The sequence below is a fragment of the Phycomyces blakesleeanus genome, assembly GCF_001638985.1.
Source record: "Phycomyces blakesleeanus NRRL 1555(-) unplaced genomic scaffold PHYBLscaffold_33, whole genome shotgun sequence".
In the NCBI taxonomy this organism is placed as follows: Eukaryota; Fungi; Mucoromycota; class Mucoromycetes; order Mucorales; family Phycomycetaceae; genus Phycomyces; species Phycomyces blakesleeanus.
The window spans coordinates 3,166-26,943 of NW_017265163.1; the positions used below are offsets into that span (position 1 = coordinate 3,166).

The 23,778-nt window shown below is 34.6% G+C and overlaps 10 protein-coding genes and 1 non-coding gene across 11 annotated transcripts; 5 read left to right on the top strand and 6 right to left on the bottom strand.

Moving 5' to 3' along the window:
- Positions 1-2,931: 2,931 nt before the first annotated feature.
- Positions 2,932-4,179, bottom strand: PHYBLDRAFT_174780 (hypothetical protein; the record flags this gene model as incomplete). Its single annotated transcript, XM_018437337.1, has 4 exons — positions 2,932-2,989; positions 3,376-3,737; positions 3,796-3,907; positions 3,977-4,179. The coding sequence occupies 4 exons, from the start codon at positions 4,177-4,179 to the stop codon at positions 2,932-2,934; spliced, it is 735 nt and encodes a 244-aa protein (XP_018284783.1).
- Positions 4,180-4,515: 336 nt separating this feature from the next.
- On the top strand, positions 4,516-5,758 carry PHYBLDRAFT_70939 (hypothetical protein; the record flags this gene model as incomplete). The annotated part of the gene is made up of 3 exons (XM_018442366.1): positions 4,516-4,752; positions 4,805-4,900; positions 5,687-5,758. 3 exons carry the CDS (start codon positions 4,516-4,518, stop codon positions 5,756-5,758), a joined length of 405 nt encoding a protein of 134 aa, XP_018284784.1.
- A 1,238-nt stretch (positions 5,759-6,996) lies between these two features.
- PHYBLDRAFT_70261 (hypothetical protein) lies at positions 6,997-8,718 on the bottom strand (the record flags this gene model as incomplete). The annotated part of the gene is made up of 4 exons (XM_018442248.1): positions 6,997-7,348; positions 7,517-8,035; positions 8,110-8,594; positions 8,656-8,718. 4 exons carry the CDS (start codon positions 8,716-8,718, stop codon positions 6,997-6,999), a joined length of 1,419 nt encoding a protein of 472 aa, XP_018284785.1.
- A 523-nt stretch (positions 8,719-9,241) lies between these two features.
- On the bottom strand, positions 9,242-10,187 carry PHYBLDRAFT_174783 (C2H2-type zinc finger transcription factor; the record flags this gene model as incomplete). Its single annotated transcript, XM_018437338.1, has 4 exons — positions 9,242-9,403; positions 9,431-9,567; positions 9,644-9,895; positions 9,956-10,187. The coding sequence occupies 4 exons, from the start codon at positions 10,185-10,187 to the stop codon at positions 9,242-9,244; spliced, it is 783 nt and encodes a 260-aa protein (XP_018284786.1).
- Positions 10,188-11,770: 1,583 nt separating this feature from the next.
- PHYBLDRAFT_152018 (hypothetical protein) lies at positions 11,771-12,657 on the top strand (the record flags this gene model as incomplete). Its single annotated transcript, XM_018432811.1, has 6 exons — positions 11,771-11,798; positions 11,867-11,889; positions 11,926-12,236; positions 12,294-12,363; positions 12,436-12,524; positions 12,621-12,657. The coding sequence occupies 6 exons, from the start codon at positions 11,771-11,773 to the stop codon at positions 12,655-12,657; spliced, it is 558 nt and encodes a 185-aa protein (XP_018284787.1).
- A 1,910-nt stretch (positions 12,658-14,567) lies between these two features.
- PHYBLDRAFT_t271 lies at positions 14,568-14,639 on the bottom strand. The gene has a single exon. It is a non-coding gene; the product is annotated as a tRNA-Glu (tRNA).
- Positions 14,640-15,830: 1,191 nt separating this feature from the next.
- Positions 15,831-16,944, top strand: PHYBLDRAFT_152019 (hypothetical protein; the record flags this gene model as incomplete). The annotated part of the gene is made up of 5 exons (XM_018432812.1): positions 15,831-15,975; positions 16,067-16,153; positions 16,223-16,360; positions 16,427-16,609; positions 16,700-16,944. The coding sequence occupies 5 exons, from the start codon at positions 15,831-15,833 to the stop codon at positions 16,942-16,944; spliced, it is 798 nt and encodes a 265-aa protein (XP_018284788.1).
- A 125-nt stretch (positions 16,945-17,069) lies between these two features.
- PHYBLDRAFT_102132 (hypothetical protein) lies at positions 17,070-17,609 on the top strand (the record flags this gene model as incomplete). The annotated part of the gene is made up of 1 exon (XM_018427671.1): positions 17,070-17,609. A coding segment is annotated over one exon (540 nt), but the record flags the coding sequence as incomplete, so codon positions are not given.
- Positions 17,610-17,760: 151 nt separating this feature from the next.
- PHYBLDRAFT_152021 (hypothetical protein) lies at positions 17,761-18,862 on the top strand (the record flags this gene model as incomplete). Its single annotated transcript, XM_018432813.1, has 2 exons — positions 17,761-17,807; positions 17,872-18,862. The coding sequence occupies 2 exons, from the start codon at positions 17,761-17,763 to the stop codon at positions 18,860-18,862; spliced, it is 1,038 nt and encodes a 345-aa protein (XP_018284790.1).
- A 969-nt stretch (positions 18,863-19,831) lies between these two features.
- On the bottom strand, positions 19,832-21,138 carry PHYBLDRAFT_152022 (hypothetical protein; the record flags this gene model as incomplete). Its single annotated transcript, XM_018432814.1, has 4 exons — positions 19,832-19,987; positions 20,070-20,237; positions 20,309-20,614; positions 20,674-21,138. 4 exons carry the CDS (start codon positions 21,136-21,138, stop codon positions 19,832-19,834), a joined length of 1,095 nt encoding a protein of 364 aa, XP_018284791.1.
- A 1,789-nt stretch (positions 21,139-22,927) lies between these two features.
- On the bottom strand, positions 22,928-23,770 carry PHYBLDRAFT_152023 (hypothetical protein; the record flags this gene model as incomplete). Its single annotated transcript, XM_018432815.1, has 3 exons — positions 22,928-22,974; positions 23,146-23,567; positions 23,631-23,770. 3 exons carry the CDS (start codon positions 23,768-23,770, stop codon positions 22,928-22,930), a joined length of 609 nt encoding a protein of 202 aa, XP_018284792.1.
- Between the last annotated feature and the right edge of the window lie 8 nt (positions 23,771-23,778).

The following is a 23,778-nucleotide window of genomic DNA, read 5'->3' on the forward strand; positions in this document are numbered from 1 at the left end:
CCCAATATATGTTTGGCCAAGGAGATCAATTGATTTCAATTTTGTGATTCGGTTATTTACAAAATATTGTGACAATCTGGCATCGTGGTAAGAAATGAGATTGGGCATGGCATAGGCGATTTTATAATAATCTAACAATTGAGGATAATCAATATCACTCATTGTTGATTCTTTTAAGGACTGTAAAGGAAAGGTGGATGGGGGGAGTGGTTCATTGCCTTTGATAGGTGCTGCTCGACTTAAGGATGAGTCTACAAATTGTTGCAGTCGGAAAGGTTGTTGGTTGGTTGGAGCATAAGTGGCATAGGTCGTTATAGGTGCGGTCGTAGAGGTAAGTTTTTCGAAAAGAGGAAGGAATGGAATGAGGCTTGGACATGATAACGTATTTCGTACGTAATCAGCTTTGTATGCGTCTGCAGTGAATTTTGTCATATAGGTTGTTTCAAACCCGTCTTTTCTGTTTGTCTTGTTATTCTTTAACAAACCATTGTATCTCTCAAAACCAAAGAGCCAATAGCCATACACGGGTCCAAAATCACGAATTGTGTCATGAAGATGGAGGTGCAGGTGCATGTTGCAGGTGAGGACTTTTGGTTCATATGTATCTTCACAAGATTGACAGAATTCTTGTAGATATCTGTGTGCTTGGTCTATTTCGATGAAACTGATTGACGGCTTTACAAGTATACGGCATGCTTTTACATAGTGCATCCAGCCATTGAACATATTGGACGGAAGAACTGGTTTTAGAAGCACGGGAGAGTACACCAATACCCAAGACTTCCACTCATCTGCTTTCATGTGGGAAAAGCCCTTTCCTATCTTCGTTTTCAGCTTGGTATAGTCACTGGGCAATATCATCGTTGCTGCAACTGTCTGCATTGCAAGCAGATCATTGTTTTTCATTTTTTTCATTGTTGTCCATGTTTCAATCATTCTCTTTGGTGTTCCCAGAAAAAGATTATGCATGGGATCAATGATCGTTCCACGTACTAGATCAAAGTATCCAAGGCGATACAACTGCGACCATCGAACACCATATTCGACCTCCAGCTGCTGCCTTTCTGAGGGTGTACTCGCACTATTCCACTCCTCAGCATGCACACGGTTTGCTCTATCACTTCGATGGCGCCACTGGTCACAATCAAATCCACGGAAATCGACAGAAGAAGTGCCTGGTAGACGAGAAAATTGATTGTCGCATTTGTAACAGGCGCATGTGCTGTTGTGCGCGGTGAACCCACTAGTCTTTCTGGCAGCAGGTATATCGCATGCAACCATCAATAAGGCTGCACGAACTGTTGCACCGTCTGTTTGCTGGTAGGTGGGTATCTGTATTCCAAGATAGAGCTGTATCATTTCGTCGACTAATGGCTTGAGATAATGATTGATCTCTTCTGATTTTGGCTCTTTTGGTCCGGGCATGAGGCCAACAAGGATTGTATTTTCTGCTTTAAACCGCTCACTTCTAGGCAGGTTGTTAATCACCAGGTAGATAGCACCGCAGGAATAGCTAGTACCATCGAAAGGCTGGAACCAGTCGATGTTTAATGTCAGCATCAATGAACGAGGATGCTCAACAAAAATTTCATTGTCATTGTCCTTCAAATCAGTCCAGGCTTCACCATCGTAAACATCACACAATGTATCAGTGATCTTGAATTCTTGGTTCCAGTGCATGATCTTTTGCTCGAAATCGGGACGGAGGAAAAGAATTTTAAGAGCACGTGTGAGAGACTGATATACATAAGACTTCTTTGCGACCAAACCACCAGACAATGATTGGACCATTAATTTGCAATTACAGGCGGTATGTGCACCAAGCTTTACGAAATCACAATTCAAAGGAGCAGGTACACTTTCCTCATACACCTTGTGGCAATCCTGACAAACGACAAATCTCTTAATCCCTTTTGTCATGGCTGAGAATCCTGTCATGCTTTGGAGACCAGAAAGACTCACGGGCAATTGGAAATCCTGCTCGTAAATCGACAAGAGCTTGTTGATGAATTCGATCAAGACAACAGCGCCCTTATTGACCACATAGCGGGAAGCAAACATTACCACAAAAGTAGCAATGAACCTGTGTACCGGATTTTCAGGCATATTTGGGGTGGCAAAAGGATCTATTGTAAAAAAAAACAAAAAAAATTAACACCCCCCCTTTTTTCAGATTTTTCTTTTTTGGTTCTTTTCCTTGAATTTTTTTTGGGTCTTTTTTTATTAGTTAATTAACACGGACTGACCTTCAGTATCGAATTCTTCGACTTCAATCTCAACAATATTCTCTTCATTGTCTTCACTTTCTTCACCGCCATTGCTTTCTTCGTCATTGTCATTTTCATCACCATCACTGCTTTCGCCATTCGACTCATTGCTAAAAGCAACCTCATCGTCAGAAATTGGGGCTCCTTCCCAAACAGGCGAGTTGGTCTGACCGTCCATTGCTTCTATGGGTCCGGTTTGTTGGTTTGATGTAGCTACATATAGAATTCAATTTTTAGTTTACTTCTCTTTTTATCACAATTAACGTTTCTTACTTTCAAAATCAATATCCATGAGATTTCTTTGAACAGATACATCTATTGAAATAAAACATTATATAAAATAACCAAAATGAAAATGAAAATGAAAAACAAAACATACTTCTTTCACTTCTTTCCATGTCTTCATATCTTGCTCTTTTATTGTGACGCTGGAGGGTTCGTGTAGAAACAAAGCTGTAGCCTTGTTGATTATCGCTGCATTTTGTGCAATAGCACTTCTTATTATAAAGTTCAGAAGTAGAGGACATGGTGTTTATTTTGTTATAAATGTTAAGATAAAAGGGAAACAAGTGTTACATTTACTTTATTTGTTCAAACTTTATAATAATAATAATAATAATGATAAAATAACTTGGATGGTTATTATATCCGAGCCAATAGAAAATTACAACATGACTTTATAAACATGTACACCAAAAAACATGCTGAGATGAAAAATTGCTCTAAATATCCACATGTAACCATGAACCTTCACACAAGGGTATTCAGGGTCATTTCTCCAGTGATGGGATTCAGGTTAAGAATGGTGGCATGGAGGATCGTTACAGAACCAGGAACATTGTGTGGCGTGAATCCATCAACAGACAACGAAATTGCAATGTCATCTTTTCCGGAAAACAGATGTTTTACTTGCTGGTAAACCTGGCCATCAAACACATCGGTTTTACTTCCATCCGAGCTTGGCTCATGATTATGGCAGTAATGCATATCTGCTCTTGTATTCTCGTTGGCTAATGCAAGAGCCAGTTGTCTCGCCAATGGAAGCTGTATCATCATGGCAGCAGCAACCAGATCACCACCCTCGGTTTCTCCGCGTCTTGTTTTGTACCGGCTTTGTCCACAGTTGGAGCACTCAGTCTGGGATGGACTGGTAAAGAGCATACATCCCCTCTGACAGATATCATGGACTGTCTCTTCAACACCCGAGAAACGCTTCAAAAGCTTTTTGCCAAGATGGGGAGTACATGCTCTGTATGTAATACAAGTTGATGTTTCCAAAATGCTGTTGAAATGCTTGACTATCATTTCATGAGCATTGCGGGAGATACCAAAATCCTTAATGATCTTGAGAAACTCAAGGTTCTTTGCATCGTCTTTGTCAGGGGTAGGTGCAGGCTGACTGAAGTCAAAAACCAAAGGAGATGTTTCGTTTTCAATGATATCCATGTCGTTGCCAAGTTCCGCATCATACTTTAACAAGGTAAATAATAATTAGCATTATATAATAAGACATATATATATATCTTACCATAGACTCATCATTGTCATCATTACTGAAGATATTTATAATTGGATCATCGTTATCTTTGCTGTTGAGTGTATCCATGATCTGATCTTCGATTGCATCAGCACGTTCTCTGCTTGTTTATGAAGGTAACAATATAATTAATTACACTTTCTAATAGTATGTATGTGATTTGTAGTCTTACTCGATAGTGTCATTCGAGACAGTGTTCAAAACAACACTGACTTGTCCAGGAACAGGCGTGGTCTGTGAAGTCTGGATATCATTATGTCTTCTATGACGGTTCTTAAAGCATTGAGCTCTACAACTCTTGGGTTTTTTTAAATTGGTGTGGCGCTCTTTGCATTGATTGCATTGGTAACTATCAAGGATTGAATTTGAAGACATTTTTTAGGTTGGAAATAAACACTTAAGAATAAAGGTATGAATATTGATAATTCCTTTTAAATAATATGCCTTTATACTTAATAGCGTTGAGATTTGTATAGACTTAATGACTACAAGTAGGCAATGACATAGATGATACAAATATAAACTCAGGAACAGAAGCTAAAACATTGCGTAATAGCTGTTATTAGAACTACAGTAGCCCAATAATAATATTGGTTGGACCAATAGATTAAACTCATTTATATGAAACTAATAATAGACAATAGAAATTTTTTTCGGCCTTTATCTTTCTTTCACAACAATCCTTTTTCTCAGGTAAACCAAACTTTCAACATGAATAACACAGATAATAATTCCATCTCTTTGCTACACGCCATGTACAATGAGATACTATCTTTGAAGACAGGCCAAGAAAAGGCCAAACTTGAAATGAAGGCACAGATCGAAGAGTTGAAGCTCGAAATGAAGACAAGCATCGAAGATTTGAATTTGGAGATTACTGCTCTCCAGAGCCAACTGGAGAATAGAAACATTTCCAACCAACACACTTCGCCTTCTGTCTCTGCCATTGTAAGACAAAAAATAAAATGAGTTGAATATATATTAATATGTCATTTAATAGTCTAGTGCTAATACCATCCGCAAACCGGTGAGCATATTCCGTGAAATAACTTTAAAGCATATCTTCAAGATGATAAGTGAAGACCTTGGCATTGAAGTAACAAGTAACGAAAAGGCCACACTCAATATGTGTACAAAGCTTATATGTGATGATATGGCTGCCCATCCTTCAGTGATCGCTCTTGGTCCTAATCCTAGCTGGGGGTCTATACCAGTAGCACTTAAGAAAGAAATGTGTGCCAGGCACGCAAATATAATGAAGGATTCTGGTATAGACTTCACTAGATGTCTCAGAAACTGGGCATCAACTGCAAGAGTTGCACATCTCTGGAGGGACCGCCATAAAAGATTACAGTCTCGTAAGTAATCCGGTGTAGTGGAATTGAATAGGATATTTTACTATGAAAACCTAGAATATTAAATAGTAAATAGCCAATAAAATGTATCTATAGATTTTTTTATGCTTTAACAGCCAATAAAATAAACAATATTATTTATTTTTCTGTCATAATAACCAGTAAAATGAGCAATATGATTTTTTTTCTGTCATAACAACCAATAAAAATGATTAATAAAAATGATCTTCTATTGTAATAACCAATAAAAATTTGTATTTATTAAAATGATCAAACACTTACATGTATATTATCCAATAAAAAACTGTTTTCATAAAAGTAACATTAAAAAAAAATTACTAGTGTCCAATAGAATTCCTTTCTAAGCTAAAATATTAAAGTAATAAATGACATTTAAGAGAGTACCCAATAAAAGTAATCGATTATATAATATACTTTATACAATAAAGAATGAAACGCTGTCCAATAGAAGAGCCAACAAAGGAGAATCAGAAAGCGGAGATCTGTAATATGTATTTAAACTCCAGGGGGGCAAAGTGGATATTTGGCAAAAAATCGCCACAAAGCCGCCTTGTCAAACCGCCATAAAGCAGCCATAAAACCCCACTTTTTTTTCCCGTAGTGTTGTATATGTTTTAGATGTTTAAGATAGTGAATATACTTGTAGAAGATATTACTGGACAACAAGCATCTAAGACATATTATTGTAGCTATTCTTTTAGTCAGAAATCAAACATCATTTTGTATAAATAGTCAAGAAATATAATTAATAAAAAGCATCTTTATTCTTATCTAAAAACTATTCATAAACTTGACAATCCCCAGTGGTATTGATTCTGCAACTTAGTTACAAGTGCCAGAAAAGAAATACCAGATCGAGACTTGACATGTTGTTCCTGGTCCAGATTATCTTCCAATTCACTGTAAATGTAGTCGAATTTGTTGTTTTCAATCTGGGTTGTTCTTCCAATGTTATAACGCAGCCAAAATTGGTCAAACCCACTGTGAACCGTAAATGAAGATAAAAGAATAAAAAGACAATAGAAAGATAGATAACTTTTATTGAATGAAATAACATTCTCTTTTATATCTTTTCTAAGCCTACCCAGCCGTTAGAAATGTCTGTTTTGGTTTCTATTCTACTTTTGTTAAGCTATGTGCTTTCTACATCTTTTGTAAGCAAAAGGAAATCACTTAAGTTGTCATTCTCACTACGGCAGGATGAATGGCAGTTGGGCCAAAAGTAGGCACATAACTGCTATTTTTTTTGATTGAAACCCAATAAAATCTCTGCCATTTGTTGTAAGATGGTAATGTCATTCGTAGCAATTTAAAAAAGTAACATGAAAACACTTTTTTTGTTGCTGTACAATATTTTCAATGCTGTAAAAAATGTTTGTAAGTTGTAATGACCACTTTGAGTATTGAAATATATGTTTTATTGAATATCAAAGATGTCAACAATTATTAAGATTAATAATTTTTGGAATGTGTGAACGATATGGTAACATAACTGCCATTTTTTTATTTTTTAAACTACGTTCTTTTTTTTAGATATTCTTTTTATCTTGATGAATTGTCAATTTGATTTTATTTAAATCGCGTAATGGCGTATAGAGAATATAGGGAATGAAGAGAAAAGTATAAGATGTATAGAGAATAGAAAATAAACCGGAGTATGTAAAGAAGAAAAGAAAGACAAGACATATAAAGATTAAAAAAAACATAAGAAATAGAGAAAATTAAAAAAAGAATATAAGATACAAGGATGATATAAAAAATATAAAAGATATAAGGATATAGAGCATATAGAAAAATAAGATAAAAATAAAAAGGATTACAGAATGGAAAGATTGCCTTTAGTAATACGCATGTTGTTTTTAAAGATATAATAGGGCGCAATTACATAAAACTGGTTTCCATTTGGTGGGTATTGGACCAGACCAACTTGATGACAAATGTCATTTACACTTATAACTGCATAAGTTGATTGCGTTTGGTGGCCTAGTGTACGGGTGCTTTGTGACCGTTGTTTGACGATAGGTACTGATGAGTCATGGTCAGCTGTGTCATGTTCCTTTATGACCTCCACGAAAGCAAGAAAGTGTGGGAAGCCATGGAAATCTACATGCTGAAAGTAGAACTGTACTGTACCAACAAGCCAGCTGTGAACAATTACATTACGGTTGCTAAAATAAATAAATAAATAGAATATAAGCAACTTTTGATTGTATATTGAAAAATATTATACTTACTTTCTATAGGGGCAAGTAAACATCACGTAATGGTTGCCACGGCTGGTCTCGTTTTTCTTTCTTCAGTACATGCATGAGGAATATACAGTCGAGTCCATCTACAGATGTGCAGCTACAACAACAACAGAGTCACCAAACTCGTGGCCAGTCAAGACTGTTGTTCTCTGGTAGTATTTCAATAAAGCTTCCTTCACACTAGGACCGCCTACACCTTCCACCAAATCATCGTTCAAATTAACAAACTGATGAAACGGCTCCCACAACTGCGCACCACTAGGATCATTAGGAAGGTCCATGTAGCTCTCTCTTCCATATGGCTTTGGCCGAATGAGGTTGATTTCATCACAGATGCTGATTGCCGTGCTGGTATAATTGTGAATCGCAAATCGCTTGATGAGAAAACTGGCGTTTTGGCCACCCTTTGATTTGGACTTTATCAATTTTGAGAAGATGCCAATTACTCTCTCCATTGATTGAGTGGAGTAGCATCGCAGGGGGCCTTGCTGCTTGATGATATAGGGTATATGGACCAGGTAATGTTGCACTAGTCGGAAAACACTACGAGACAGGGTATTGTTCTGGACTTTTTCATATAAAAACGAGTGCCAGTGCTTGAAATATCTATTATTAATATTTAAAAAATGATAATAATCAGCTATTTGTAATGATAATATATGAGACGTATAATAACTTACAACTCCATCTTGTTAAGCAATTCTGATGTCAGCGTCCATTGCAAGGCAAGCGTACAAACTTTCACAAGAGATAATAGGGCTGTTTTGACAGCCCTATTTGGTAAATAAGGTACGACCAAAGTGGAGACAAGGTATAAGAGAAAGTCAAGCCAGTCAACTGCGTGAGTACCATTGATCTTGGCAAATACGTTGTCAAAACTGCTTTGAAATGAGGTGGGTATATATTTTTGTAAGCTGGTGATGCAGTTTACAATTGTTACAAGGTCTGCTCTTGATATATGAAAAGGGTATTTGGTGGTATTGAGGGTATTGTCTGGATGGGTATAATAAAATTTGGTTTCCTTTGTGAGGGTGACAGTAATCAGGACATATACGAGCTTTCCAATCCCTCTTGCAATTAAATGAAGTTCATCTAATGCAAAAAATGATGATCTAGAGAAGGTTAAGAGTTGGGTATATATGCTTGGCTGGTATATGTTCTTCGACTATTACAAGCAGTTATTTAGTATGAAAAAAAGATGGCTAATTGAACATTTGTATACTTACAGGGTTGCCTACTTTGAAGTCTTCCAAAGGTCTTAACCAGGCGGAAATGTCATCAAAGTACATGCCATGTCATCTGTTAGTAGGGCATTTGCCTTTGGTCTCACAAAAATGGCAACCAAATAAACTTGTATGGGAATCAATGTGGGCCATATCAGCTACAGCTGGAATATCGGCAGAAGCAAGCCGCAGATAGACCTTGGATCTGCAAAGCTCCACTCCATTGTGCTTGACAACCAAGCCATGTGCCTCAACATCTTGCAATTCATTGATGATGGGTATAAGAAAGGAGTCCAAATGAGTTGGCTTCTTGGGGCCAGGCAAGACTGCCAGTTGCAAAAGGTATTTGTTAGTATAAATAAGTATTTTATTAGTAACTTTTTTTTAAAAAAATTGTAATAATAATAATAAATAATAATAAATTAATTAATTACCTGATGGATGGGTCTAGGCTGAATATTATGCAATGAATGATGGTATATGAGTTTTTGCCTTTCTTTTGATTGACAAACCCATCGGTATAAAGCCCAATATCAATATTATTGGGATTGGAAAACAGGCCCTGCTGCACCAACTGCTTGTAATTGTTTCAATCAAAAATGTCGGTTAGCTGACCAGCTACAGATTCCCAGTTTGATCTGTAACAGTGGAGTTCTCTTGTGGCTGGATCTTCCAACATTTGAGAAAGCATATCTCCAACTGACATAATTTTCATACTGGCGGCTGGTGTCTGACTTTGATCGGGATCAGTCTTGTATCACGGTTTGCTGCAGTCAACACAAGATTTCTGGTCGTCATTAATGCCATACAATCGACAACCACTAGAGCAGACATCATACTCATGGCCCTTGACACTTGACCTTGACTTGAGCAAAGCATCAACAGTTTCGCCATGACTGATCTTAGCCCCAGGTTCTAAAAAAAAACGATATCACTACATGTTAGTGATCTGGAATTAAAGTACAAGGTAACAGAAAATATAATATTTTACCCATCATTATATCGTCATGGTCTCGGATGACAGTGTTTATAAATTGAACAATGTCTCTATATGCTGCTCTAGCAATTCTATGCTGTAGCATCAATTGAGACAGATGAATACTCATCAACTTGGCCTTGGTAAAAGTATTTGTACTGATTCGGCTGCTGTCGTAAATGTGAGCTTCACCCTCACTGTCCTCAAAATTACATGCGCACTTATATGAAATAGTATTATCAAGCTCCATAGACTCCATAGTATATTCTGTAATACATTATTTTGTAATTGGAAAATAAATAATACAATTACAGCTCTTTTCATTACCTGAATTGCTAACAGATTCATCTTCATTACTAGTATCATTTTTGTCATGGTACATGTCAACATCATCCAGAATAGACTGGTCAATTTCAGTCATTGTTGCTGAATCTCCTCTGTGAATTCTCTTGTGGTTTTGCAGCTTCTGGTAGTTATCAAAAAACAAGACACATTGATCACATTGGTATTGCTGTGTAGATATTCTATCTCTCTGCTGGCTGGCGTTGGAAGAAGACATATTGGTTGGGTTGGTACGTATGTAATATATAAAATAAAGCTGCGAAGAGGATTTTGGTGCTATTTATTAAATGTAAAAGACATCTTTATATACTCTTTATTTTTTAACCAAAATGCTTGCGGCTCTTTTTCTTTTTCTCTCTCATAATGATGATATAGCAATGATTACAGTAATGTCAATGCTAGGTGAAACACCTGTCAGTAAATAATTCCCGTGGTTGGAAAGATTCTTCTTCATTAATAATTATGATGTAAGTTAAAATACTTCTTGGTTGACAAGGGGGTACCATTAAAAGAGCACCGGTGAAACAGACACGTACTCTTTACTTGTGAGTGATTAGATATTCTTTGGGCTTTATAAAGAGGTATATGTATATTTAGGATAATTAATGACCAAATAATTTATGTTTTTTTTTAAATAAATTATCAATTACTCTCTAATACCAAAGGCAAAGAAAAACAGCCTTCTAATAATTAACAGTTAAAAAAAAGTAGTACTGTCTAAACACATTGGTAGAAAAGACATATTTATATTATCTGTGTTGTACTAATAATATTTTTGAGATAGTGAATATATATTTAGCTAATAGCATTATTTTCTTGTTTATGTATAAAACTTAAAGAAATAGATATAGATAATGAGGGCTATAGTCTGATACTCTTTTACTGACATCATCAAGATAAGCACTACTGATCGAAAGGGGTGTTAATTGAAAGTGCCGATGTGAGTTAAAGCACACCTTTTTCAAAAATGTATGGCTTCAGTCAAAAATGCCCCTTGGTAAATAATAGTAATGACAGTTAAAATTACTTTTATCATTGATGACAGCATCAATCAAAACGCGTTTTAGTTGATAATGATAATAAGTATGATATGAACTTGAGTATCATAACATTTACTTTAATGTTGATAAAAAGGGGCTAATTAACTATATGATGTTCAGATGTTATATAGCTACTGTAGAGTATATTTAAAGTTATAATTTTAACTGGTACAGGGTTTTGTCATTGAGAACTTTAACCAAATTTCATGCTATATCTGCAATATGTATAGAGTTATATTATTATATCATATACTTTAAAACGTTTAATATGTAGACGGTGCAAAGTATGAACATTTATACATATAATATTGATTTAAAGTCTAATTCATTTTATCTTTATATTTCTTACAGTTTTGTTGTGTCGACACAAAAAGACTGTATCATGTTTACATGAGCTACTGCAGACAGGTGCAGACAGATGCATGCAAGTGCATAAGCATCCCTTCTTTTATATGTTTTGTTTGTACATCTGTCTGTATCTTTTTCATATAAATAGCTATCAATTGCTTGTAATAAATCGTTGCCTTTCTCAAACTCAAATTGCTCTTATTCTACTTGTCTAAACTATCACTTTTTCTTTTCAACTCACTGCTTATAGCTAAAAAAAAACTTAAACATGTCTAATATTAACACAACTCTTCTCAACTCAATTTGAAAGATTGAGGTTGATCTTGCTGACATCAAGCAAGAATTGCGCGAGCTTCAAAGGTAATTCAGCAATCAATTTGCACCAGCAGTCAGTTCGGAAGATCTAACTACAATGCAACAAAGCATTATTGAGCAGAGCTGTAAGTCATATATATTCTGTGCTTAGATATTTATTTACTTTATTAATATTGTCATACATTTTTTGTAGCTCTTGAGCGCATTGCCAAGTCTGTGAAAAGAGCCCAGCTCACAGAGTACCCTGATTAGCTCGGTAAGCAAGTAATCAATACTGGTGGTGAGTTCAAAGGAAAAAACGAAGCACAAAAATACAATCTGTTGCTTCAGATTCTTCACGAGCAGGACTGGAAGGCGTGCTGCAAAGAAGTTCCACAAAGGCAGCCTTTGCCCCCATTAGTCCCTCTTTCAGACCATGATTTGACAGTAAAAAGACTGCATCTCAAAACATTAGGCCATACAGTAAAGCATGATATCATTGACAAAGACTATTCTGCGGCCTCAAAAGAATGGAAGAATATCCCAGAGAAAAACAGGGAATACTACATGATGCATTTGGAGAGGTTGGCGAAGAATGGTGGATTGCACATTTACCAATGTAAAAGAATGTGATGTGCAAGAAGCCTTCTTTGGGAAAGCTTCAAGAGCAACAACCAGACGCACAAGAGAAGAATGGCAGAGAAGAACAAAGTAAGTTTATCAATTAACAAATCTATATATTGTAAACTTTAATTAACATTATTTCCTTTTATTATACTATAGACACAGCAAGACATAAGTGATTCTTTGCTTTCTTCTTCTGATATGTCAAAAACTGGTGATGTTGAGTCGTCTATAATGGCAGATGTGCTGTAAGTTATCATTGTTGCTTTTTCTCATGCGCTATTAATACAAAACTAATTTAAACTTCTTACTCTTTTATGTATATCTCCTCCACCCACAGCAAGTGTCAAGCCTGCTCGCAAGAGAAGTCAAAGATCGTAGTTTGGCTGCTGTGATTAGCCGAGTTTGATTTTTTTAGTCTGTCTTTAGTACATTTTTTTTTCTTATCTCGTCATTTTTCTTTTTATGTTTTTTATTTCTTTTTTCTTTCGTATAAAAGATTTATCGACCTCTTTCATATGCTTACTAATGTTGTGATTACAAGAATTTGAAGCTAATATACAGCATCTACAATTCTGCTACATTCAAATATAAAAGGAAATAGTATATAGCCTTTTTTTGAGAAAAAAATTAATAGTAATATTTTTGTACTGATATATTATGCTCGGGAGTCGTTCTATTATATGTAAGTATATTGAGTAGAATAAACACTTTGAGCTTTCTAACAAGATGCTCATTCCGGTTGTATGAATCAAATTCGAATTAGTTTCATGTTACATGACTTGAATCTTTGCTCAAGTTTTTCTTCTTCTACAATAACAACTTTCTATAGTACTTATGTTTTATTGCTTTTCTTATATATAGATTTTAAATATTAATACATTCTTTAATATATATATATATTTTTAGAGTAAATGCTTATTTTACTGAACAAGTAAGCATATTATATAAAGGTAAGCATTATAATAATATTATATCTATTTATTTATTTTAAGTTTTTTCTCTAATATTAGTATATTTGTAGAAATCGGTAAAAAATAATAAGTGCTATCTAAGATATATTAGATTACCCAAAGTATATGAAATAAAATTTGAATAGTAGTATTTTACTGCATACGTTTTTCAGTAGCTAAACAGAACCATTTTTTATTGTGAGTGGCCTATAGAATTATTTTTTCATTATTACTATTATTATTATCATTTTCATTTAAAAAAAACATGCATTGAAATAAAGATTCAATTCAATTAAATCTGATTCAATACTGTATAATAAAAAATAGACTATTCTGTTAAAGCTGCAAAGAAAAAACAAGAGGTTGTGCTAGAATTGAAAGCAATAGAACAAAAGAAAGAATATAATAGAGAAAAAGAAAAACACTTGATTTTCTTTGAAAAAATGGTAACAGTGTCTGTTTTGGCCTTATACAGAGTTATAACTGCCATTTTTTATTAAGTAAAAAATGGCAGTTATGTTACTAACGTGGTAACATGTTACTATTTTCTCTGCCGTAGTGATTTTATAAACTGATAAGCAGTTTCACATACTATATTTATCTAAAATGGCCTTCTGGCTTAAAAGTAAGACAGTTATATTTAAATATCAGCTTCCGAGTACTAAAATAGGTTTAGCACATACTAAACTTAGTAAGTCTGTGTCAGACTTTTCCAAGTTACAAGTATCAAAAAATACTTGTAGATTTTTTTCTACAGTATATATTGTCTTGCCAGAATTCTTGTCAGTCAATCAGAATAATAATTACACAGAATTATCTTTTGAAATTATCAACCAAAGTGATTTTCTTTTGCTCAAAAAAGAATTAGAAAGCACATAGCTTAATAAAAGTAGAATAGAAACTGAAACAAATATTTATAATAACTGAATAAGTTTAAAAAAAATATTAGAGTTGATGTTGGTAATCAAAATTGGGAATTGTAAGCAACCAGTAATGGTTGACTTTTTAGGATAAAAGATCTTGACTTTGCCAATTGGTCCTTTGTATATGTTTTAGATGTTGAAGATGAGGAATATACTTGTAAAGATATTACTGGATAACCACTATCTAAGACATATTATCATAGCTATTCTTTTAGCCAGAAAACAACAATTGTTTTGTATAAATAGTCAAGAATTACATTTAATAAAAATCATCTTTATTCTTATCAAAAAACTATTCATAAACTTGACGATCCCCAGTGGTATTGATTCTGCGACTTAGTTACAAGTGTCAGAAAAGAAATACCAGATCGAAACTTGACAGTCAACTCTGACAGGCCGACAAAAACAAAACATTTTCCCCAACGGGGAATCGAACCCCGGTCACGACGGTGAAAGCGACGGATCATAACCACTAGACCATTGAGGAATGAGATATTTGACATGTGTGTTATAAAAAACATGAGCGTTAGCTAATGTCTGGTGATGGGTACTGGACAGTGGGCTCCTTCAGTGATTTGCACTGCAAAAAACCCCTAATTTCACCTGTGAGGAATAGGTAGATAATATGATACATAGTAGAGCCAAATTCAAATCCACATCTTTTTTTATTTTTTAACGGCGATAGTAATATTATGGTTTTTTATTGGGTAATAGTCAAATGTTTTATATTTTTAGTTGAGTGTATACCTGAGATTTTTTTTATTCTTTTGTATGTTGTGGAATTAATATTATTTTGTATATTGTCTCATATGAATTAATAATAATAATAATAATAATATATAGATTGGAACATGAAAATCACTGCTAGTAAAAAACAATAAAAGATAATTTTATTTTCTATTATTATAGTAATAATTATAAAAATTAATAAAAATTAAGCCTTTGTTTCATTGTATGTGTATAAGTACTATATATTCAAGGAAGAAAGTATAACACTTTTAATATATATTATATATGACACTCGTATAGTAATGGTAATATAGTGAGACATTATCTAAAACATATGCAAGGACCAATCGGCAAGATTATGATATTTTACCCAGGATAAAACAAATGATACTGTTTATAGTCAATTACCAACTATGATTACAGATGTCAATTCTGGCAGTTTGAGATTTGTTAAGCTATAAAAGGAATAAAATAAACTATGTATCTGTGTTGTATCCAACATAATCGTAGATTTAAATTAAAAGTACAGACACTCAATAAATACGTACATTGAGTTACCGACAACTAGTAACGATACTAAAAGATATACCTTCCCTTATACAAGGAAATTACGTAAAGAACATACTAAGACAAATACTAAGACTCTAGTCAATAACACTAAAAACATAAGAACTAAATCATAGAAGATAATGGTAGAGAAACAGACATTACATGATATCATCATATCATCACCAAGCTAAATACAATGTCTATATAAACGCACAATACTAATAGCAATAGAACAGCATCTTTTTTCTGATTCTTTCACTTCTTCTAATAAAACAAAGTCTTACCGTACTCTCGTCTGCACTTGTTTTATTTTATATCTTATTTTTACCTCATACATAACAATCTGAATCATTTTTCTTTATTGTTAACTCTAAAAAAAACCAACTTTTACAAACCAAATATGTCTACCTATTCTAATATTCAAGTCAAATGTATATGCTTCGTCTGCTCTCCTTATGATCAAGCTTTTGAGATGATGTCCAAGCAGACATACAGAAGACATGCTTCTGCTGATCTCATTGAAAAGTTTAAAAGAGTTTATCTTTGTAAGTATAATATACAGCAACACTTTTCCAACTAGAATTAAAAGTCTTTTTTTTTGTGTCTAACAAAAATATGTATAATTATATATTACAGTGCCTTCTACACAAACGCTACATGAGCTAAATGACAATGACATGGAGATTGATGCCAAGAACAATGAAGTCAATGAGCAAATTGAATGTAAGTATATAATTTTATTAAAGTAGTATAATGGAAGTATAGTCTTTAACGCTTTTTATACCAACATAGCTACAGAAGATCTACCTGCTTTTACCGAAGATTTGTTATTTGATAGTGAAAGTGACAGTGATGATGACAGCATTGAGTCAGAAGCTCAGAACACTCTTGATGCTTTGGCTGATTTGGACGATTCTGAAGATATTGAAGGTTAATACAAAAAACTAAACTTGTAAACTAAAAAATATAACATATACTAATATCATTATCAAACAGAAAACTTTTCTTCATCTGAGATGCCAACTGATCTCATAAACGCCTTCATTGCCTCTTTTGCTGCCTTTTTCATATCAAAGTATGTTGTGAATTCCGTTGGTGCCATTCTCATTAAGTTTCTCAACAAGGTTCCTATGCATTTTGGACAGTCCTTCCGTCTTCCCTTGAGCTCCAGTGGCCTCAGTAATATGACTGGACTGAATACTATGATCAAAAGTGTTTAGTGTTTTGTCATCTGCAGTGAATGTCACCAGACATACCTTGAGTCCGAAGGCGTTCCTCAGTGCTGCAACTTCCAAAAGCTTTTGGAGGCTACATGCAGAAACCAGCTTTTCTTGTCAGCACCTTTGAACTCTTCTAGACCTAAGAGAGCATATTTATACAACTCTATCACCAGTGCATTCAGAATCTTCTTTTGTCACCCTGGATTTGAGGCAGCCATTAATGCGTGGAGATACAGACATCAAGTCCCTGATATGATGTTTGACATCTACAATGGTGCCAAGTGGGCGAATTGAAGGATCATAACAACAATCAATTCATGGCTCATGAGCATTCTCTTGTGCTCACATTGAACATCGATTGGTTCCAGCCTTTCAATGGAGTCACCTACTCATGCGGGGCCATTTACCTTTTGGTTAACAATTTGTCAAGGTCCGAACGGTATAAGAAGGAGAACATTGTCCTCGTTGGGCTCATGCCAGGACCAAAAGAAGCCAATACAAGTGAGATCAATCACTACCTCCATCCCCTCGTCGAGGAGCTCAAACAGTTGTATATGGGTGTGATGATCCCAACAGCCCAGTGTCCCCAAGGTGCTCTTGTTTGTGCTGCCTTGCTTTTGGTAGCCTGTGACATCCCTGCTGCTCACAAGACCTGTGGGTTTACATCCCGTGCCAGTATAAATGCCTGCCATAAATGCGACTGCCATTTTCCTCGCCTTGAAAAAGGTCATGGTGTAGACTACTCTGGCTTTGTATTTTCCGAGTGGGTCCATCGCACTGAAGAAGCCAATAGACAAGATGCAACAATGTGGAGAAATGCAAGTAGCGATGCCCAGCATATGAGGTTGGAAAGAGAGAATGGAGTTCGCTGGTCAGAACTTTACAATCTCAAGTACTTTAATGCAGCCAAGTGCACAATTATCAATCCAATACATAACCTCTTCCTGGGAACAGCGAAACGCATGATGGAGAGATGGAGGTCAGAAGGAGCATTGACTGATGCAGACTTGTCAGATATGCAGGCAGATACTAACAAGATGATTATACCCCCTGACTATACCCTCTGAGAAAGAAGATTGACAAGGGTTTCCCTTTCATGAAGGCTGACAAATGAAAATCCTGGTGCCTGGTGTACTCTCCCATTCTTCTGCGAGGCCGTCTTCTGGATATTTACCTGCAGAACTGAATCTGCTTTATCAATGCATGCCATCTTCTATCAAGTCCAAGTATTTCCACTGAGGATCTGGATAAGGCCCATTGCTCTCTGGAGGCCTTCTGTGTGGAATGTGAGATTCTGTACGATCTGGATCCCCTTTCGCCAAATATGCATCTCCATTTGTATCTAAAAGAGACAATCGTCAGTTTTGGGCCAGTGTATGGCTATTGGTTGTTTAGCTTTGAGAGGTTCAATGGCGTCCTCAAGAACTATGCTACCAATTGGAGGAATGGCTTTGAGGCCAATTACATGAGAAGGTACCTGGAAGATGCATATAAGAGTGACCTTGCTCATGGCATCATTCCTTGTATCTGCCCATCTCATGCTGGTCTTCTTGTCAAGCTAATTGGTCCATCTGTTTCCTCTGCTTCCTTTGCTTCCTCTGCTTCCTCTGCTTCCTCTGCTTTTGTACTTGATGATTTCATTGCATCTGCAAATGCAAACTTTGATATCACCAAAGGCAATGAGCCTTTACCGCCTTCTACTTTTCCATTGGAGCTAGAAAGGGAAACCAGTATGAAGGAATCCGAGTACTTAAACTTGTTGGTATACTACCAGGAGACTTATGATGACCAGGCCCTCTGCCATTATTGCCAGCCTGGACCAGATCAAAAGATGGTCAATAATCAGATTCAGAAAATGAAATCGATTCATCTTCTGGGACAGGTGTACAAAGGTGGTGATGGTATGGCCAAGCGCAGGTCATACATCCAGGCCCTTTTCCAAACAAGCAATGACAGATATATCAATGCGTATACTGGGCAGATACAGTACCTCTTTGTAAACACTACCACAAACTCGTTTGCTGACCATTTGAGTCGGCATGTGTTTGCATATGTACGGTGGTATAAAGAGACAAAATTGCAGCCAAGAGTTAATGAGGATGTTGAAGTTAATGAGAAGGATTTTGTTGCGGAAAATATTAAGAGTATTCTACCTGTGCATAGAATTCTTGTGGTGATCCAGACACTCGGATGTTGGATTTATCACATATAAGAACATATTCATATTGGGATAGCGTAGTAGCTATCATCTTGTCAGTATAAAATTTATATAAATGATTAAGTAATCAGCCCAATAATTATTACAGTTAGTACTGTAGATAATATCTTAAAGATTGTTAAGATAATTATATCATACTGCCAGGTAAACTGTGTCAGATCAATATGGAGCTAATTTAGTAGGAAGTCCTAAAGCTCTAGTATAAAAGAGAAAAGAATAGCTAAGAGCTAAAGAAGTATGATTTATGACTTGATGTCATAATTGTAACACCGACACTAGTTAAGCAGTAAATACACTCTAATAACCAAATATAGTAAAGGAAGAAAGCCTTAAGAAACTAAGACGTAATGACAAGAGCAGATTGTGTTTTCTTATAAAAAGGGACACTTTTTATTTATGAATAAAAAGAACTTATATACAGTCTCAAAGTATTTCTATACATCTCTATTATCAAATATTTTATTTTTCTATTGTTTTGTACCTGAAATACCACAATTCTTGTACCCGTGGCTATTGGAGAACACAGAGGTGCACAAGGTGCAATCAAGATGTGTGTTATTTCATTGTCTAGAATAATATTTATTTAAAATATAAAAATAAAATAAAATAAATAGAAAATACCAATTAAATATTGTCAATAACTTTTATATTTCTTTAATATTAATAAATACATATGCTTACTATATATAAATATCTTTTGTTCAGATATGTTTAACCTGAGAGTTTGATATATACCTTTGATAGTATATTTTCATAGCTTATGTTCTAAAATTACTTTAAAAACAAACAAAAAGAAAATGTATTCAACCCAAAGTCAATGTATAAACGATGCACATCTTTTACATTGTGGATTCATCAACAGGTATATGTTTGCACAATACTTGAAAAAAAGCGTTTTATTTTATTTTATTTTATTCAATTCATATCATTTTATTTACCCGGGTTTTTTGTTTTTATTTGTTTTTATTCCATTGAAATTGCCCATTCTGGTAACATGACAGTCAAGCTAGCAGGAATACTCTCAGTTCTAGTTGAATGGTTTCGCTCCAACAAACTATTTGCCTTTTTCTTTAGTCTGACAACAGAAAAGTCATCAACCGTATTAATAACCACTTGAAGCTATTTTTATAAAAGAAATATATAAGTAACTTGTCTTATCAAATATAGTGTTTTAAAGATTTTTTTTTCTATATGAAAATACCTTATCGCTTCTCCAGCTAGGACAATAAACTTGTAATTTTCCTTCTTCATCACTCTCGCCATCTGACATGACAGTTCTCAAAAGAACTCTACCACAATCAGATATTTTTATCAATGTGTCAATATTAGTTTTGTAGATCTGGTATGTTAAGACACAATGATCGTAAAGCTATACGTAAAATATTTTAAATATAAGGAAGTAAAATATAAATATACTTTTTACTTAAAATTCCAACTTACTGCCTTTTTGCAACTGTGTCTTTTTGACAAGCTTTTCCAAGAAGTTTTCTTACTAGGAGAGGATCTGAATTCACGTACTTGGTTCCAAAAGTGGTTCTTTATTATTCTGATAAGATCGCTTGTGGGAACATCAACAGCATCTTTCTGAATTCTCAGATAATTCACAAGTCGCACGGCAAGAGCATTGTTATATTCGTTCTTGAAATTATTTGTCAAAGACCATCCTACTCTTTCGTTATTTTCAGCAATTTTGGTGCGATCCAAACTGGTGAAATTCGGGTTTCTTATGTACCCATGGATGAGTTCCTATAGTTTTTTTTGTTAGAAATATGGAAAGGTTATATTCATTTTAAAAGTTTATATACTGATATTTTTGGGTAACGTTTTCCAAATAAATTTATATCTGATACAGTTGTATCCTCTTCTATCAGAGAAGCATAGTCTCTTACTGAGATAGTGTTTCTATTTGTCATGTTGCTTGTGGTAGCACTGTTGAGTGTTGTTTGTGTGTCAATAATATCATTGACAGCCTTTTTAAGATAGACATTTGTCTCATTTGAGAGACGAACACCTGTTTCCACATTATTCATCCATCTTGATATCTTATTGATTTCACTACTCAACGAATCGATTTTCTTATTGGTTGATTCCAGGAGCTCAAGAATCGAGTCTCTCTGACCAACATCAAGCTCTGTATTGGGGGCAGTGACAGCAAGAGAGACAGTGCCTGGAGTGCAAGCAATGTTAGTAGTAGTTGCTAGTTCACTACGTTCAACAGCACACATTCTGATGTTTTGGTGATGGAGAGGAGAAATGTGGCAATTTCTCATGTTTCTTTTATTGAATACATATTAATGATAGTTAATTATCAATATACATTTCAAATGATCATTTTGGATATATATATACAGATAATAAAATGAAGCGAGAGAAAAGATAGTTTGTTATCATATTATGAACACTATTTAGCTACATTTTATTAATAGTAATCTTTATTCAGTAACATATCTTTTAACCCAGTGAGACATGGCTTATCAGATATGAAGCTGAGCAGGAATCACTTTTTTTTTCTTCAGAACGGTATTTTATTGCCAGCATTTTCTCAGGGTCAAACAAACATACATCATCGCTTTTTTTTTCTTTTTTTTTTCTTTTTTTGACTTATTTATTTTGGTTTTTTATTTCTTGCTAGTGACTCTTTTCTTTTGTGCATTCTTTTTCTTCTTGTTCTTATGTCTATTATGTTCTTCCTACCATTACTATATAGCTGATCATCATTATACATTCTCTTACTTTTCATGATAGATATTATTTATTGCAGACAAAAAAGGAATAACAATATGATAAATACTCATCACTGACGATCTTATTTTATGTAACCCCCAGCAATCTCTGTTATCTTTGACATTGATGTTACAATCTATTATGATGGTAAGACTTTATCACATGGCCATTGTCTCTTTTTTCTTATCTATTACAGTTCACATAGACCTCTCACTCAAGATCTCTACTGTAATCAGCATGAACTAGTTTTTATCTTATTTTACGTTTGATTATTCTCTGATAAGTTAACTTTGACAATTGTTCATTATATTTTAATACTTGTTTGTACACAATACTTAAAGCTGTTTATTGTAGTTTAATCAACAATACTAAACCACGGCCACCAATACAACCAAGTTAAGTATAATTCATTGTTAAAACCAGTCAGTAGATCTCAACTAGAGAGTAAGTATTACAAAGAAAAAAACATTGGGTTTATCTAAAAAATTAATATTTTCTCTTTCACTCTTAGAAAGTTAAGTATACCATCAAGTAAGTTATATAGCTCACTCAAAATAAGCAAGAAATAATGCTGGTAATACAGCAAGAAAGAGTATCAACCAATACAACAAAAGCATACGAGACTCAAAAAAAGCAAGAATAGACCATATATATCTAGAAACTATTGATTACATCAAATGAAATAAAATTCAGCTAAAGAATATTATTATTATTCAAATATTACAAAAAATAAACAAACCAAAGAGGCTTGTTTTAATAAAGAAAACCAAGCCTATTCATCTGGTTTTATATGCAATAAAAAGACCAGTTTCCTCAATTCTATATATAATAAAAAAACCTGTTTCCTCACTTTTATATACAATAAAAAAAACCTGTTTCCTCACTTTTACATACAATAAAGATCTGTTTCCTCATTTTTGACTGTTAAACATATAACCCATTTCCACAATTTGTTTCATCCCGGCTTTTTTTATTGCTTTCATAAGAAACAAATCCAATCACCATATATCAAATCTAACAGAGAATTCTATAGAATTGGTCATCTCGTCATTTGAGTTTGTGCATATAAATTATAACAGGCCATACAAAACACTGTATTCATTAAGAGTAAAGTGCAGGTATAATATATTATTAGTTTTGCGCAGCTTGCTGAATATAAACTCATATACCTTTAGACTCTGTCAACCTATATATCTGATCATATACTTCATCGCCATAGATAAAAGTTCACTTTGTATCAAAATTAAATATTACTATTAATGGGGGAGTATCTCATCTTCTGCTTGGATTTGTCTGATATTTGAGCAAGATAAAATCGGTAAATTTTTCCAGTGATCAAATCATACTAGCTTCAATGGCTGAACCTGCTCTCCACTTTGCAGCTGTGAAAATAGTTGTAACAGTGAAAGGGAGGAGACAGAATTGCAGAACAAAGAACTTTTCAGACAGAAAAAAACAAAAGAGAAAGAAGAGATGCAAAGCAAGAAAAAAGAAATGAAAAGTAGAGAACTAGAAAAGAAAAGAAAAAGGTCTAAATTATATCCAAAGAGTACCATGTTCAGTCTCATGTGAATAGTCACCATCAGAATTACATATAATATCTATGTGCCAGAGAATAGTCAGCAGTAGTATCCAGTAAGCAGATCGCGGTTCTTGAAATGACAAAGGCAAGGATGTGATGGCAAAATCAATTCTGTGTATCTGATCTTGGTCAGGTTGAGGCAACTGTTCAAATAGTGCCACAGGAACAAGTGGACAATCCAACAAATGGCAGTGTGAGGTATGATCTGATCCACAAGGACATTCCTTTGGTTTGCCTGGTAACCACCCCATTCTCCAACGAATCAAACGGCCACGTTCCATACGTGAGGTTGGCAAAAACAAGATTGGATCAACTCCAAGAACTGGGCGGCATGCTTGAATGAGAACTTGCGTATTGGACTGGAGAAAGATTGCAAATCCAGCTTCTCTAATGCTTTCAAAATGATTTTTTACAGCACTAGGGCTTCAAAGTTTGAGTGTTGGAGGGAGATTGGACAGAAGATGGGTTTTTCCCAAGGAGACAAGTGAAGAATAAACGGTATGATGACGGTACAAAAGAGACAGGAGGCACTGGGCCGGCAAAAAGCATGATCTTATACAGAACTTGGCAATAAGAGCATTGGCATGGAACTTCATACTTGGTA